The sequence below is a fragment of the Synchiropus splendidus genome, chromosome 17 (assembly GCF_027744825.2).
Source record: "Synchiropus splendidus isolate RoL2022-P1 chromosome 17, RoL_Sspl_1.0, whole genome shotgun sequence".
NCBI classification, from domain to species: domain Eukaryota; kingdom Metazoa; phylum Chordata; class Actinopteri; order Syngnathiformes; family Callionymidae; genus Synchiropus; species Synchiropus splendidus.
The window spans coordinates 17,016,122-17,034,082 of record NC_071350.1 but is presented as its reverse complement, the minus strand read 5'-3'; the positions used below and the strand labels follow the sequence as shown (position 1 = coordinate 17,034,082).

General features: G+C 43.0%; 2 protein-coding genes across 2 annotated transcripts; both read left to right on the top strand.

Moving 5' to 3' along the window:
- The first annotated feature begins 1,195 nt into the window (after positions 1-1,195).
- Positions 1,196-7,824, top strand: vdac1 (voltage-dependent anion channel 1). The gene is made up of 9 exons (XM_053846705.1): positions 1,196-1,288; positions 3,807-3,876; positions 4,484-4,533; positions 4,960-5,112; positions 5,197-5,249; positions 5,322-5,549; positions 6,160-6,310; positions 6,419-6,476; positions 6,902-7,824. Exons 2-9 carry the CDS (start codon positions 3,810-3,812, stop codon positions 6,991-6,993), a joined length of 852 nt encoding a protein of 283 aa, XP_053702680.1. The 5' UTR covers positions 1,196-1,288; positions 3,807-3,809; the 3' UTR covers positions 6,994-7,824.
- A 659-nt stretch (positions 7,825-8,483) lies between these two features.
- On the top strand, positions 8,484-17,228 carry c17h5orf15 (chromosome 17 C5orf15 homolog). Its single transcript, XM_053846702.1, has 3 exons — positions 8,484-8,617; positions 10,943-11,745; positions 11,908-17,228. Exons 1-3 carry the CDS (start codon positions 8,497-8,499, stop codon positions 12,040-12,042), a joined length of 1,059 nt encoding a protein of 352 aa, XP_053702677.1. The 5' UTR covers positions 8,484-8,496; the 3' UTR covers positions 12,043-17,228.
- Positions 17,229-17,961: the final 733 nt, after the last annotated feature.

Below are 17,961 nucleotides of genomic sequence, written 5' to 3'. Positions count from 1 at the left end.
TTTACTCTTCGGATATTATTACACATATCTGAGGCAAAATGTTCTTTAGTAAAAAAATAATATAAAAATATCTCAAAAGGTGCTGCAAAACATCTTCAGTTTTACTGCACTTTTCCCCAGCCACCTGAACCAAAACACATTTTGCTACGAAGGAAAGCGCTTGGGTTTTGGCTCGGTTCCCGTCTCAGAACCACATCGTTTTATTTCTATGAAATCCTTCTGAGAAAACCTCTCTGCTCACTTTTCCATCAGCAACATGTTGCAGATTAAAAAAACAGATCAAGACTTGCGGAAAGGAAACTAAACCTCATGCATTTCCCCTGCCGTTTTTTTTTAATCATGCCGCGCTGAAATACATTTTTAAACCGCGTTGTTTGAAAGTATCTTAATGGGGAGGGGAAAAAAAAATCACTTAAGTATTTTACATTACTGGTGAATATATTAGTATCACTCAAGCATGGAGCACAAAACACTTACAAGAGTCAATTAAAACTAGGGTATTGCTTTTTTAGAAATTGCAAGAGTGGTTTAGCTGTAAAATGCATGTTCTTCAATGAAGAAATGTGAGTTCCATTTTTGTTTTGTGTTCAAACTGTATGTTATAAATTAGCTTTTAAAGACGACAGTCCTTTTGGTTCTAATTATAAAAGGCAATATTCGTGAAACTAACGCTGAAATAATACAGGCATATCCTGAATTTAGGAATTAAATGTTCTTCATTAGTTTTCAAATCACAAACTGACACATACTTCGGCGGAAATTACTGCGGCTTGGTTGGAAGGAGGCAACAGCAGGAACGCGTGTTGAAGTGAAAGAGCGTGATGACGTACACAGGTTTCAGGACCTGCGCATGCGCATCTCACGAGACGACCCCCGTCGTTTAAACGCCTAGCATCTTAACGACACATAAAAAGGGGCTATGCAGGTTATTCTGCAAAGACATCCGTGAGATGACGTCCGTCAGTTGCTCCTTCTTTCGTAAACCACATGCAAAGAAAGTGAAATATGAGGGTTGTGGTGAATAATATGACTATTTTACGCTGCTTTGTGGGATTACCTCAGACATATTTTCCACGCTAGCCCATTAATATGAACGCCTTCGTTGTGGGGTTTGAATCATCTCGATGCTCTACCCAAACGTGGACTCTTTGCTGGTCGGGGGCGGGTGCTCACGTGACTGCGTGCTTACGTGACGCCGCACCACCTCCTCCTCTCTCTCTCTCTCTCCTCCTCCTCTCTCCGTGCAGTTAGCAGGCTCCCTCTCGTGCTGGACCGGAACCACCGTCAGGTACGAACCAAAGGTTGAATTGCATCACAAGCAATGTTTTTATGACCCGGCTGGTCTTTGCCATTCGTTGGACTTTCACCTCCTTCCAGCGTCTGTCGATACGAAACGTGTGTGTTAGTTCTTCACTGCAGCCAGTGATGCTAGCTAGGCCGGATGCTACTGTTAGCTGGTAGCGGTCATTTCGCGCAGCAATGAGTAGTTGCCGGCTTGAACTAAAACCGCTTAAAGAACTATCAACTCTGACTGTTTGTTACTTCATCCCACGTTTCTGTCCTGCTCAAGATGCCCAGACGCTCTGCCCCTAACTGTTAGCCGAAGCTAACAAGCGAGCAATGTCAGTGACTTTTTCCTTTTTTAAATGAAGCCCAACAGGTTATTCAAGTGTTTAAAAATGTGATTGATATTGCTGGACTACTATAACTGCTGGAGTGACATGGTGTCGTGGCCATGCTGTACTTGACCTAGACATCCTGACATTCCTCATGACAGTTGTGCCAGGAGTCAAGGGTGAAAGCTTTAAAACTACTCTCCCAGCCTGAGCCTCTCTCTCTCTCTCTCTCTCTCTCTTTCTCTCTCTTCGTGTGTGTGCGTGTGCGTGCGCGTGCGTGTGTGTCATACACGAGAGCATCCTAAGTGGTTGCAATGCTATTTGCGTGTGTGTTTATAGACTGTAGAGGAAACATGACCGAAGGCTGCTGCCAGTTAATCTCATTCCAGGAGAGCAGACTGGATTTAAAGAGCGTATTTGGGTGGTAGTATAGATAGTGGTGATGGAGACGTTGGCCACCATGCCAAGGAAGAGTCATGGATGACGATTTCCAAATCCATGTGGACTCTGTGTGTAGGTTCTTTCCGTGCCAGACAGCCTTTAACACAAAGGTAGAACTGAGGTGATGTGCTGCCGTTGGACTTCAGGCCCCCCCCAAGACTGACACTTAGAGTTTATATCCAGATATCCTGCCGCTGATTCTGCAAGTTACTTGAATAATTCATTAAATAAAAGTACTAGTTTCATTTAATAGTAATTTCATGCAAGTATCATTAAGAAAATCTCTTTGGAATGTGACTTTTTGGAGGGTTATTTATTGGCTAATATGGGTACGGAACCCTCTCCTTCAGAACAGTATGTCCTCACAGAACCTGTCTACTACAGGGGAGTGTGCACATAGGAAAGGAGTGGACGACTGCAGTTGCTGAAAACACTGCTGCTGTGATCAATTTCAGCTGCACCTGGCTGACCCATCTGTTTTCTAGGAATTGTGCCAACTCTAGCATGATCCTGAAATGGCATCACATTTGGGTTACATCTCTTGTATAATTGTCCGCACATGTTGCTGGAGTAATTCTTGGATATAAACACATTAGATTTGTAAAATGTGCTTATTTCACCGGTGACCTGTTCACTCAGTGCAGGGTTCCCCTTCAGAACACTGTAATGATCGTGGTTTGTGATTGCCGCGAGGCTCCGGTGAACTCAAGGACACCCTCCCTGACTGCTAGATCAATAGAGCTGGATGACCTTTGAGCTGCTTGCAGGAGCCATGGGTGGGGTCCGAAAATTAATCTTGGACTGAAGTGGACAATTTGTCATTGACCGTTTTTTTTCTTGGTTGAGGTGAAATGGAAAATTCAGTCCAACCTTCGAGCCATGTTATCTGCTTCATGGATAAAGCTGTGATATGGTTGTGTTTTTCTATCTTCTACCAACATTCAGATGAATGTTATCAAAAAGTAACTTCTGCTCCCAACTACAGAGAATGAAGTAAGAACTCGTATCAGTAATAGTGGTGAAAGGCCTATTGCAGAAGAAACCTTTATGCAAGTGTGTGGCAAATTCAATTTTGAATAAGAAAGTAGACATGTTCTAAATGCTGAAGTTCTCAGTAAAGTAAGTAATGTTTTCAACTTCACTGCTCCAAATTTAATGTTCTTCTCCATGCAACTTCATTCCCAAATCTTTTACTGCATTCTTGTGGTTGCTGTTTAACTGCGTTGTGATGCTGTTGCGTTGCTGATGTCCGTGTGTGACATGTTCATGTGTCACGGCTGACAATGTGAAAAGAGCATTGTTTACATGCAAAGAAAGAAGGTCTTACTGTCTGGACGAAGACAATGCATAAGTGGAATCTTACAGAAAATCTTTCAGATTTTACTGATTTCTCAAAACCAAACAAAACATTGTAAATTGATCCTATTTCCCGAAGATGTTGCGCTGTGCTATTTTAGGTAATGTCTGGATGGATGCCCTTTATTGATCTGATTCCACCTTCCAAATCTCTGTTTTTGGAGGCTTGACATGTGGGGAGATGTTTTCCAGACACACTAGTGGTGGTGCTACTTGAGGAGATCTAAATCTGTTGCATATACTAAAAAAAATATCAGCTTTGTGTTTGCGGGTCTTTTCTAAAGTTCTAACTTCAGTGGCGTTTTTTTCTGCCTGGTCTTCTGAGACAAAGGAAGGATTTGTTGCTCGTCCAATGACTGTAACGCATTCTGACACTGTCTTCTGTGACTGCAGAAAATGGCTGTTCCTCCCACCTACGTTGACCTGGGAAAGTCCGCCAAGGATGTTTTCACCAAGGGTTATGGTACGAGACAAACCTCATTGTAACTTGCAGTGAAATGGCTTTCTTCATCGATTGTGACTATAAAGGTTTTGTATACTGTAATGTCATAATTTGATGAGGTATTCTAATGACGTGGTTTACGAATGAAATATGATGTCTATTGTCTGCAAAGCTCGTAGCATAAGGGGCGCTTTCCCTGAGAGACCTCTGTGAATCGATGCACATGCTCAGTCAGCTGCATATAAATGACTTCAACATGCTCCACAAGTGTCTGGATGCTTCGCGACTGGAAATCAATGCCATGATTTACTATGTTGTGGCCTGTTTAAATGGGAATATTTTCATAGAAAAACATTCTGGTTCAAGTTCATTAGGCATTCTCTGCTATCAGATGTATATTAACGTTGATACGAGGATGCACTTGGCCATTCTATTGAAGGCTTTTTTATCTGTTGGACAGTTGGACGCATGTATTCCTTGACTTCTGTAAGAGTCTATTGTCAGGAGCGGGCTCACCCATTTCTGAGCTCTAATGAAGCTGTCATTTTATTGTGGCCTATATTGTCGTAGGCTCTTTGTCACTGCAATTGAAGATTGCTAAAGTAATGAAATCTATTGTCTCTCACAGGCTTCGGGCTCATCAAGCTGGATTTGAAAACCAAGTCTGAGAATGGACTGGTAAGTGGCCTGCAGGCATGATCAGATTATTTGAGATGCCACTTGTGTGACAGCAGCTGCTTATTGGTAGATTAGCCTCCAGAGGCTTTTGGTGGAGAGCTGCACAGCCAGATATCTGATCTGCTGAACAATGGGACAATGGAGGCGTTTATGTAATAAGGCTCATTACAAGAAGGCAAAGATGATTTTCCACTTGAGATTGACTGTGAAGATGAGCCTTTGAGTTGGTGAACCAGTTCTCATTCCACAGCTATGAACTATTGGTGTCAAAAGCCGCTGTTTTGCCAGAGTTTACGGAAGTATCGTTCAATGTTATGTGCCAGCATGTGAGGCATCAAAGTGTACAGAAAACAATGTGGACCGCACTCATGAAACCCTCCGCTGAATGAATATTGAAGGTAATGTGAAGGACGTTCCACTTTGCAGGAGTTCACTAGCACAGGTTCTGCCAACACAGAGACCAGCAAGGTGGCTGGATCTCTGGAGACCAAGTACAAGTGGGCGGAGCATGGGCTGACCTTCACGGAGAAGTGGAACACCGATAACACCCTTGGGACCGAGATCACCATCGAAGACCAGGTAGAGTCGCTTCAATTTATCACTTAAAAAAAGTCTGTGTTGTATAGTTGATGAGCTGATATACCTTGGTTACGTTTCTTACAGGTTGCTAAAGGACTAAAGCTGACATTCGATTCCTCCTTCTCACCAAACACTGGGTGAGGAAATCGAACTTTCATTGTTTTAAGGATCGAAGTTCAGCTGACAAACTGGGAAACCTGCCCTTTCAGGAAAAAGGGTGGCAAAATCAAGACGGCCTACAAGTGTGACCACATCAACATCGGCTGCGACGTCAACTATGACATCAACGGTACAGCGATCCATGGCGCGGCCGTGGTGGGATACGAGGGCTGGCTGGCCGGATACCAGATGACCTTCGAGGCCGGCAGGAACCGGATCACCCAGAGCAACTTCGCTGTCGGATACAAGACGGATGAGTTCCAGCTCCACACGAATGTGTAAGTTGTGAACTTTGTGAATCTTTCATTTTCAGTTTAGTTAGCCAATTCAAATGCTGAATCAGTTCCGTATGTTGTCCTCAAATGTGAGTAGGTCGTTGTCTGGGCCACTCTGTAGCATTCCCAGACTCGCCTGTTTGTACCCAGCCAGGCACTTGGCCGACATGATGGTTTTTAATGCCCGTCTTGTTGCCTCTTGCTAAGGCTCTTAAGTGAAAGGTATGTCTGTCGCAGTGGATTTAATCTTCCATTTGCAAAGTCCTCAAACAAAACTCTTATGAAGAAAAATAGCTTTTTTTCTTTCCCCATCATGTTTTCCTCAGTCCAATCTTGTTTTGGTTCTTGGTGCCAAGAAAGACACTTGGAATTGACCTGCTGCCTTCCTTCACCTCGCTCAAGTAGCTCACTAGTCGCTCGGCTCGCTGCCGGCTTCAAGGTGTCTGCCAGTTATTTTTACACCCAAGTGATGGGATTTACCAGCGGAGTCTCCCCCTACTGTGCCCCTGACGAAGCCTCTTTATCAGGTCTAGACCCGTTAGGATGAGTCGAATTAGACCTCTTGTTCTTTTCTGATGATGAAACTCTAAGTGATTTGGCTGCTTCCCCACAGAAACGACGGCACAGAGTTCGGCGGCTCCATCTACCAGAAGGTGAATGACAAGCTGGAGACGGCCGTCAATCTGGCCTGGACTGCCGGGAACAGCAACACTCGCTTTGGCATCGCTGCCAAGTACCAGATTGATCCCGACGCATCGTTCTCCGTAAGAATGAAAACTCGAGCGACAAAGTGAAAATAGAGGAATAAAATCAGAACAGACAGAAGACGCTTGCATTGAAAGACATTGTTGATTTGATGATGTCATCCGCAGGCCAAGGTGAACAACTCCAGCCTGGTGGGTCTTGGATACACCCAGACGCTTAAACCTGGTGAGTGTCTGTGCTTCTTCAGTGATTTTTATATATATATATATATATATATATATATCTGTGCATGTTTTTGTATGTACGCCGAATCTGTCATAGAAACACAGTAAAAAAAAATGTTGCTCAGATTGAAGTTACAGGATTCCCCCATCTGCTGGTGTAAAATTGTAACTACATCGTAAATATTTACAGCTGGGCTTGTGAGAATGTCACCAAGCTGCCGTCACCATTTTGACTTTGGCACCCTACGGGTTAATAGCTCATGTAAATGAATGTGTAAGATAATGCCACACAATATTGACCACAAAGTCCAGTGCAAATTGTATCACAATGGAATTCTTGCTTCGGCAAAAGAACCGCATCCAAACAAATCTGTCCTATCTTGATGAAGCATGAAATAAATGTACTTTTTTCCTTCTTCCTCTCAGGCATCAAACTGACGCTCTCGGCCCTTCTTGATGGCAAGAACATCAACGCCGGCGGCCACAAACTTGGTCTGGGCCTGGAGTTCCAGGCATAGAGAGAGACCGCAGAAGCACTTGGGAGACCTCCGAGCACACATGCATTCCCTACCTTTAAATATTCCAGGTCCTAAACTTGATTAGTCTGCGCCCCACGACACCCTTCTCTCCCCTAGATGTGCTACAGCCGGCGGCCACGTCCGGGTGGAACGTGACGACCCGTTTAGACGTGCCGAAGTCTTTGAGCCCAATTCAGAACCAAACGTTCCAACAGGGATTTTGAATTGTGTTGGTTGCAAGGGCCATGTAGTCCAGTCGTGTTGGCTTCTCTCACCACTACTTTTGCACCCAGTCATGCTTTGTCTCTCTGTGCACGGATGCTGAGTTGAAAAAGGATTTTGAACCTAAAGGGTCTCCACAATGCTGCTATAATTGAATTTACACTCATTCCAACAGTGCAGTGGTGAGATATTCCTTTATATGTTATGGAATATTGAATGATAAGGCTGCCCTCGATGTAGTCAGTAGCTCAGAGACTCACGACATCCCCGCGTGTCCATTCTGTTACGTCTCACTCGTCTTTTGTGTCTGTGCATATGCCGTGAAATATTTTTTCTTACATATAGCTTAAATAAATATGAAAGTATTGAATAGTTTATTACACATGTGATGTCTTATAAAAAAAGGTCAAACAAAGGTGCGCTGTTTTAACGGGTTAAAGCTCTCCTCCACTGGTGCATGGACGAGACGGGACGTGACGGGACGGGACAGGACGGGAAATCTAGTGGTCAGGAAATGGCCATCTTCCACTGCTGGTTATGGGACTCATGCTTGGTGTTTATGACACTATTGTCATTCTATGATCTTAATAAAAAGAAATCCAACCTGTGTTGCAGTGTCTTTCTGGAATGACGACTCAGTGTTTCATGACATCAGCATTGAGTTTTTTTTATGGTCAGAAGGGTTCATTGCATCAACGTGTGGTCTGAGGAGCTCATCCTGATTCTTGGATCTCATGAATCAGAACTTCAGGCTCAGGCCAGACTCGCAAAGGAACCCATGGGATTGTAGTGTGTGAAATATATGACAGGAAAACTCGAGATAGCAGAACATATGAGCGTTTATTATGGAAGTAACAATTCTCCACTAAAATAAAGTATATTATTTGTTCACTCTACGAGACTGAAAACATGACAGATTTGGGCATAAATTAAGATAGAAAAATTCATCTTTTTTTTTTTTTTTTGAAAGGCACCTTGTTCCTGCGACGAGGCCAGAATATATCTGAATGTCTATGCACCGAGATTCATATTAATACTTGTAATTCCGGCACTCATAGCTACGAACACCAGCACGAAGAAAATAATATTAAGCATATACATGCTTTCAAAAATTTGTTTCGCTGGGAAAACGTTAATAAAGCGCATAAAAAAACAATAATATCCAAGTTTAACTATAAAACGCAGCATTATTGCGGTAGACGCTGTCGCCTCCGCCCCGTTTGCTGACGTCACTGAGCGCATCTCTACGGCCACGCCCATATCACGCATTCACGTACCAACATGGCGTTGCTGAAAGTATCAAGTCGTAGCTCTCGAGACCTTTTTGCTCTCTCAGTGGTGCTTTTGTTCCACTTTTTTGTTTCTCCGTGCCTGGCAGCTCCATTGACCGTCACACAGGGAGGTATGTTACACTTGCGAAGCACATTTGACATGTTTTCTGCCTCTGTCGTCCAGCCGAAAGGCAGCGCTAACCGCCGATGCTAATCGGCTAACACGTCAGGTGAGCTCTCGGATGACAGGCGCTCGTTGTGTTTCCAAATCACGACTTTACAGGTACATTGGAAGAAAAGTTCTGCGGCCTGTCGTGTGTCGTGTCGTGTGTTAAAGTGACACGTTTGTTAAACAACGATTCAAATGTTGTTCCCAAAGACTTGTTATTGTTTTCGCTCCCATTTCTTTTGACCTGTCTTTAAAGCTGAAATCACATTTGTTTGACCAGTGTGCGCCGCAGTCAAGGCAGGTGAATTACTATACGAATATATAAACCTTATTATTACATTACACCAGCGAAGGCGCAACACATACAAAAGTTAATCTTTTCTCTATGAAACAAGATCTTTTTGCGTTCTTATATCGTCACTCATCTCGTCGGGTTTGATCGTATTTTGAATTTAGCATTAGGAAACCTAGAGAGACTTGTGGGAATCTTCAGATTCCAGATGTTCACCTCATATATCTGTGCTGCCAGCCCCAAGCTCATTACGTGTTAATAGACCTCCTTTGTAGTTCACCCTTAGGCTGCATGGACCCCTATTCACTTTACCTATTTAATGGCAGGTTGTGTCAAGTTGATCCTGAGGTCACTTTTATTGCTGAGATTATTGTGGTATTTCATGTGCTTTTGGTTGATATAGCTTTCCTAACAATCTAAAGGCATATGATGAAGTTTAGCAAAACTGTTGTCGTAAATAAACATACTAACTTGACATAACCTGAAATGACAAGTAGCAAGACACTGCGTGATTTGGTTTGAGCACATTCTCGATTGAATTTGAACTCGCTGTCAGGTTTGTTTCTCGTGAGTTGAATGATGCTCTGCTCTCCCGCCCAAGTCTGGCTCAGCTGAGTAAATCCGTTCGAGCACAGACGTCTCCTGTTCAGCCAACGTTTATGCTCGGCCCATGTGTATGAATAGTCCCTTTCTTCGTGTGAGGACTTCATTTTCGTTCCTGAGTGTTCTCTGTCATCTGTCCTTCAACAACACCTCAGACTCCCACAGGATAAAAGTTGCTCAATGGAAACATTGATTCAGTCGGACAGGACAAGAGCAAGCTGCTATCTTAAGCATGAAATTGGTGGGACCTTTGCAACAAAACACTCATAAAATCTGCTTTTATGACTAGATTGGGTAATAAAAACAGTACACTAAATCCATCTTGTTATTATTAACTCGGTTGCGGCTGAAAACAAGAAGCTATTATGCCAGAATGTTGTTGAGCTGGCTTTGTGTGGCAGGGAACTTAATTCAGTTGCTCAGTGCCAGGATTTGTTAACAGCCTGTTGTGATTATAAAGAAAAGCGCTGTTATTCAGTCACATGTAGGACTGTGTGTCAAGCATAGGTTCACTTTTATTGCCAAAGATAAGACTTTTGAAGACATTTTCTTCACGTCCATATAAGAGAGTGCAGCCTGTTAAAAAAGATTATAATAAAATATAATATTATAATAAAAAATATGAATTTCAATGACCTCAAATTGAAGTGCGTGAGTGGGGTCAAAACTGCAGTGAAAGTTATTTCACAAAATTTCCTTAGTTCCCCAAAGATTGAGCAACGCAGCGCCAAACGTTAGCTATTCTGTGCCTCTAGATTTAACAACAGAGCTCCAAACATCCTGTGACGCCCTCTACATCTTGAAACAAGACTCAAGATTGTGTTGATTATGGAGGACAAATATTTCATGAAACAACGCTGCTTTATTTTCTCTCATACACCAGTTACATGATTATTTTTGGCATGTTCAGTAAGTCAATTCCCTCCGGACGAGTGCTGCCGTATCAAATGTCATTTCCTCATTTCTCGTTCCTACTTTCTCTCTTCTTGCTACAGACCATGTTTATGACTCTTGGTAGGGATTTTTTTGACTATCTCTGTTTCGTTTTGACCACTTACTTCTCTCATGTCTTTTGAGTCACTCACCCACATGTCTTGAGGTTAGCTCCCCTGGGTAAGATAAGTTTCCACTGTTGCCAACAACAGTCTTGTGTACAGTTTATACTCTCAATCTGGGAGTGGCTCTTGTGAGACATTAACAAAACATTTGTTGCCTGGTTTGGTTTCCAAGGCACCTCATTCAGCTCTTTAAGTGACATGTTTATCTAATAATACTTTGTAGTTTGCAGTACTTACAGATTTATATTGACATAGTTTCCCCTGGAATTAAATACAAGGCGGTGTTTTTGCTTTTTTTCCAATCTCAGATGCATGTGTTGGTCTTTTCTTTCAGAATTAAAAGCAACAACCCAACAGGGAAATTCATCCATAATCATCCCTTCGACGGCTGCAAATAAGGATCAAGTTGCCGCAAAGCAAACCTCTGCCCAACTTGCACCCTCAGCTCCCAATACTCCATCAAAAACGTCCAACACCACCAACGATACAAACGCAGCAACAGCGGCGCCGGCAGCAGATGAATCTAAGCGCAACCCCGCGGTAACCGTTTCTCCTAAAACATCCCCGGAAAATGACAAGGCGCCAGGAGTCAACACTAACAACACCTCAGCGACCGGCGTGAAGCAAAACCCAGTCAGTGCAGGAGACCTGAAACCAGATGAGGTGAAGGTGAAACCAGATGAGGTGAAACCAGATGACGTGAAAGTGAAACCAACAAAGACCCCGGAAGCTGCGCAGCCCACCAACAGTCTCGCCACTGTGTTAATGGTCACTGACTCGGACACCGCCTCTCAGAACCCGTCCCTGCTGGAGAAAGAGCCCATCCTTCTGACAGCCACCGAGAGGGGTCCCAAGCTACCCATAGACCTGGATAGTTATCCCGACGATGGGGATGATGGGGATGACGACTACACGTATGATGGCGCTGCTAACCTCAGCAACGATTACCAGCAGGAAGCCATCAATGAAAACAAAGACCAGCCTGTTGCTCACCCGACGCCGTCGGACGAAACGGAAGACTCTCGAGTGTCCAACGTCTACAACAGCGATGACCAAGACTCCCACTTCTTCTTCCATCTGGTCATTCTGGCTTTCCTGGTGGCCATTGTCTACATCGCTTATCACAACAAGAGGAAGGTAAGTCATTTAAAGTCTAGAGAGCCAACTTGTGGTGGGAAAAACAGCAGTGCACTCGCATTAGGTATTAGATATATTAGACTATTAATGTTGTGGCTGGCTCAGCCCATATCGCTTGAACACTTTATTACGGCGATAACCTCCCTGATACTCTCCTCTCAGATCTTCCTCCTGACTCAGAGTCGACGGTGGAAGGACAGTCTGTGTTCTCGCAACACCATCGAGTATCACCGCCTGGACCAGAACGTGAACGAAGCCATGCCCTCGCTCAAAATGACCCGGGATTACATCTTTTGATTTGGGGGTTAGTGAGTACATAAATGTCGGAGCACGTCACGAACTGAGACGACCACAAGCAGAAAGAGTCTGTGCCAGAGTGTCCGACTCATTCGGTACGATCCATCCGGTTTCTGCATCGAGAGATTGTTCTTTATATTTGTCATAATAATGTTTCTTATTTTTCTAAATTAACCGGATGGAAACTAGCTTTTTTTTTTCCTTTCATTTCTCCAAGCCTGCCTTCAGTCTAACACACTACACAGGCAGCAGTATTTGGATGTTGATCGGAGCAAATACTTCAAGGACACTGCAATGTCGACGAAGTGCTATGCAAGTCTGGCCTGGCAGATAACAAACAAACAGAAAAGTTGTGCTAACAGGTATGTTTTCACTGCGTTTACGTGATGCAACTTGACCCTTAAATCATCTGAACAGAGGCGAGAACACAACACTAAAAACTACAAAGATGCCATGAGAGCATCACGCCTCAGTCACTTTTGTTTCTTATCCAAATATCACTTTAACCATTTGTTTACTTTTTTGTTGATATCAAGTTGTGTTACCTTAGCACCAGTGAGGAAATGTATTTGTCCGTATACTGCTGTAGCTCCTAAACACTTTTTCTTGTGCCAGCAATCGTGGGCGTCCGTATAATATGGAGACGCATATGGTTTCGCTAGATGCTCATAGAAACAAACTATTGACAAATCTAAACGCCCAAACAAAGAAGTTAGTTTGTTGTGTGCAAAAGAAAACATATAAACAAGGAAGACTTGAAGAGCTGAGCCGAGCAAACAAGCAGTCTGTCTAATGGTTGTAGTCTCGCTGGTGTTTGGGGCCACTGCTGCTGATAGATTAGCTTTTCGTGATACATTTTGTATCTTAGTTATCAGAAATGGCTCTGTAATGGCCCCCAGAGGGGGCTCTATTGAAACTTTGGCTTTGGAGTTGGCGTTAGTGATAGGATGCCCGTGTGCTCAGTTGGTACCAGTGGCATTGTTAAGTTGAAACTGAATCTTGTGTCAAAGATTTTTTTGCGCACTAAAGCAAAACGTCTCTGTTTGGTTGAGGAGTCTGGACTTCATGTCCTGGTGAATGCTCTGCAACCTAATATACAGTCTCGTACATGTCGTCGTCGTGTCCCGAAACAACCCCACCAGCCAATTTCCTGATGAATTTGTCAAGCTGCCACTGTGTGGATTCTAATGTCTGATGCAATTGCTGGCGAAAATAAGGTGGTGGTGAAGGTGACCACAAACGTGCTCAGTTAACAGCATTATAGCGGTTTAAAGATCCCCGTCTTAGACGTCTGCAGGTTTGACTACTAATCACACTCCTGTTTCGGGGTATTACTTTTCTAGTTATACTAAACTTGATCATTACTTCCTGCTCTTGCCCTTGTCAGGGCTCTTTGTTTTTTTTGACTTCGATGAAGTTTCCAATGTTGTGTTTCGGTTTTGCCTTGTGTCACCATCTTAGTGGACTTTTCTTGCACAAACATGTTCCGACCGACACAGTCGCCATCGCTCACCTGTCATCTCCAGCTGTCTTGTGCCGACAAAAAGGTACCTTTGCGGCGATGACCAACGTGAGCTCTGCACTGTGCTGTCGTCCTGTTTGATGGACGGAGGTGCCTGGGGCGCGGGTGATGGATCGACACTTGCTCTCGCAATCAATTGTAGAAAATACTTTTTTCAATAAAGCACAACTCTTGTAAGGCTGTCCCGAATTTGTTTTTCTAATAATTATTCGAATACAAATCATTTTGAGGAGTTGGGTTTTGCGTCTTCCTTTTTTCCATAGGTAGCAATATCACTGTTGGCCACAAGGAGACAGTATAAGCACACAAATAATAAGGTGTGTCACGTGTGCTCAGGAGAATTTAGTTGTCTGGATTGACGCAGACGTCACGCACGATGTTGCTCTTCAGTAGTATCCTCTGTCGCACCGTCTGCTTGTTTTTGCCAACAAGACATTTATGAAGTTTCCTCGCCGCTTGTGTTCAACTTTCACAGAAGCTGGGTTTTGTTTATGTTCGCCGAGGGGTTTTTATTGAAGTGCTTTTAATGTCCAGGATGTTTCGGGCTGGTGGTGTTAGAATCAAGCGCAGTCATCCGGGAGAGACTCAGTGTTGCACCCCTCATTATGAGGGGCCACTTGAGGTGGCTCAGGTGAGAGGACTGTGACCTGAGCTGCCTACTACCTAAACATCTTATTTTTTTCTTTCACATTTTAATAGTCTTAACTTTTAGTATTTGTCCTCAAACATTTAATTTTCTCTCACGTTCTTGAGGGTATATTGTTAATAAAATGTGTAGGTTATTAAACCACCATGAATGCCTTTTATTACTTATCTCACTATGTGATTCTGCTCTTCTCACGTCTTTATTTGAGAGTAAAATGTTTTTTTTTCTCATCGTGTTAGATGCATTTGGTCAAAATGTTTGGACATTGCAGTCATCCAAGTTCCTTGAAATGACATGGCACTTTGGAGAAATTAATTTTGTTCTATTTTCACGTGATCAATGTATCGTTTTTGGAGATGTTTGCCATCATTTAATGTCTCATCAATATGTCAATTTCTCACCTGAAAGTTCTGGATAAAAGCCCCCAAGTTGGCCAAACATTTGACTTAAAGGTGTTTAAGTGGCAAAATGTGATATTCAAGTTGTCAGGAATGATGAAAGCCTTTGAAGAGAGTGGCAAAGTTCTACGTGCATATCTTTGTTTTGATTAATGGCTGCCACAGTCTGTCGCCGCTGCTGAATGAGTTTGGTCAGAAGCCAATAAATCCTTCTTAAATCATCCAGCTGCACCGGCAGAGACAGAAAGTCATTACAACAAGTCGAATACACACAAACAAAGTTTCCCCACCGTCGCATCGGTGTTGGAATTGAACACTTCTCAGTGATAGATATGGGTCAGTGGCTTTTACAGTTTGATCTGTGTGACCGAGTGTCGGGAAATTTTCTTTTTAAATGTCGTGTTGCGATGTGCAGCAGGCGTTCAATGTTCAATGCAGCCATTTTTAATGTTTAATATTGAAGAAATTGGAATATTTTTACTTTTTTCCTCACTACCTTATTGGTTTTACTGGGACCACCTTGGGCCTTGAGTATGGGACACCAAGCCATGTTGGCTGACGCAGTGACCTCATTCTCAGAGCTCAGTAGGTGGCGCTCTATGTTTATTATTTTAGCAGCAATAAAATGAGAGTGCCAACTAGTGGACTCTGACAAGTTGCTTCATGAATCAAAACAAAAAACATATATAAAATATTAGCTATTATTCATGAGCTATAAACAAAAAAACATTTGATAAATTCAGCAAGTACAGTAAAATAAAAAAGGGGATAAACATGACAAAAAAGGCACTTGCTGATGAAAATGACATATTAAAGCAGCTCTGAAAATAGCATTGGCGGGTTCGAGCAAAACAACCTTCGCCGTGTAATTCCTGAACCGTGAGAGTGACAACCATTTCTATTTTCCATTTCAGTTGACAAACAACCTTGCATGTCGGAGCAAACCTCTTTTTTTTCTTTTGCTTTGACTTCATTTGAGTAAAAAAGACATCAATCAGTATTAATATTTATTTTCTCATGCCTTCAGAGTCACGGGTCGACATGAGCGAAAACAACTAAAAATATTCAGGGGAAGCAAATTCATTCCAGCGAAGAGGGGATTTTAAAAATCAATTTGGAAGGATGAAGATTGTTTATGATGGGCCTGGTGTGTTGATCGACTGCTGGTGTGAGAATGTGATCCACTTTAAATGGTGCAGAAACACGGCTTCCGTGTTTATTATCTGTGAAGTAAAAACTGAATAGATGCAGGTTTGAATCCCAGTGTGGTAACCGCTGTGGACTCTAGTTATGTTGTGGACCCTCAGTTTTGAGGATTTGACTCCCAAGGAAGCTTAGGCTGAAGGTTCGGTTGCGATGCTTCCTGCATGTTGCCCTGTCATGGTTGCAGCTGAGTACCACACGGTGATGAATGCGCCTGGAGTGGCTTCCACTTCCTCAGTTGTCTTTCTCTCTTGTGGTGTTGCCATGTTTGCGCCCATGTTAAGACATAAACCCGGACTCAGTCCTGCTCAAATTAAGCAATATTTTTCCAGGAACAGGTTTTTAAATCAACACATCTAAATGAATCTCTTTCATAAGGAAGGTTTTTCTATCGATGTTGATGGAATAAAATGATGTGTTTAGTTGAGGACTGAATGACTTATGCAGTGCGAAATGGATGTTTTCAAAAGGAATTATGGAGAGCACAATTTTATTTATGGCTGTGGGAATTCCCACTGTTGTAGTTGTCAGTCTGATTCATTTTGGTTTTTCCCATGTCAGAACTGGGCTAACACGCTGGAAAACATTCTTTAAAATCAGATAATGTCTTTGAATAATTGATAGAAGTGGAGCAGTGCACCAAGTTCACTTTGGTTTTGAGGCGGCTTATACGTTCCACAAGTCTCATCTGAAACACTTCCTGCCTGGTGTAAGATGTTGCTCCTCTGCAGTACATGACCCAGTTACGACAAAAAGTGGAACCCCTCAAACTAGTCACCCCGTTCTATCTTCCTACTTCAGTCCTAAACTGTCCGAACAATTCCAATCCAGTTTGTGCTCACGATGGCGCTGAAACAGCTCCTGTCACTCACAGCCTTTATCCTCTTGGGGTCCCTCAAGGTTCTGTGCTTGGACCTCTCCTTCAATTTTACACCTCGACGGCGCAATTTAATTGCTCTATAGACCAGAATAAATTCCAGCACTCCACTGGTTCCATTCCGCTATCACCGCCATCCTAATCTGAGTGGGACACAGACGCGAACTCGCCTGAAACACATCTGATTAAACCAGGAGCATGGAATCCGTGGTCGTCTTTCTTGTACTTGCAAGTCGATCACAATCCGCCACAAAATTGAGGTGTGAGCTTGAGGGAGCTGCAGAGATAAAAACAGTCGGGTTGAGGCCAGGGCTTATCAGGGCTCACGCTGTAGTGATCAGATCATGTTGGCAAGCAGCTCACCGGGAGAGGTCAAGGTGAAACCAGCGCTCATGTGCTGCACTGCGCTTCATAACCAGTTCGCTCTGCCACTGAAACACACACAGAGAGGAGTGCAGAAGTGATCTAGATCTATATAATACCATATATATATATATGTATTACCTTTACTCTCAACCAAACTAAAATCCAATTATAATAACCTAGTTATTTTGTAGCTTTAACCCTCAAACTGTAGCTTGACAAAGTGAGGACCGTCCAAAATGTCCTCACTGTTGTTTAAAAACACATACAGGTTCTCACAAAGAACACACACAGACATATAAATATATATGTACACTTTTTTATGCTATTCTTGTACCCAGTGATTAACCTTATCTCTGGCAGAGATGAGTGGAAAAAGAAGCTCAGACTGTGCAGGGATTCAGACTGAAAATGCGTTAGTCAAGGTGCGCCACAGTCTGACAACAACAGCAGACCATGTCTGTGCGCTCCACGACTCTTATAGCTTCCTGTCAGCGACTCTGCTAAGCTAAAGCTGTTGGCGTGGTGAAGTGAGGACTGTTTATTTCAAGACGGAGATACGTCGTGAGCTTCCTTGGGGGAAACCCTGTAGTGGGTGTCAAGTGAACTCCAAATGCAACATGGATCTAAGCAATAATTACACTTTATATGTTTATATATAAATATGATTGGTCCATTTGTCTGCAAAATATCTGCAAAACAGAGTGTTGTTTTTCAGTAAAACTGTCAGGGTTGGTTGGAATTGAACTAACTTCCAAGGGTTTCCATTTTGGTATGATCCTGATGGTTTGCAAGTACCTTAATGTGTTCTGAAAGGGGGAAAAGAAAAGAATCAAAATGGTCCAGTTTGACCTCTACAGTTGGCATAGAAGGGCCGACCCTTGTGCTAAAGATGTGTGGCGGATGTTCC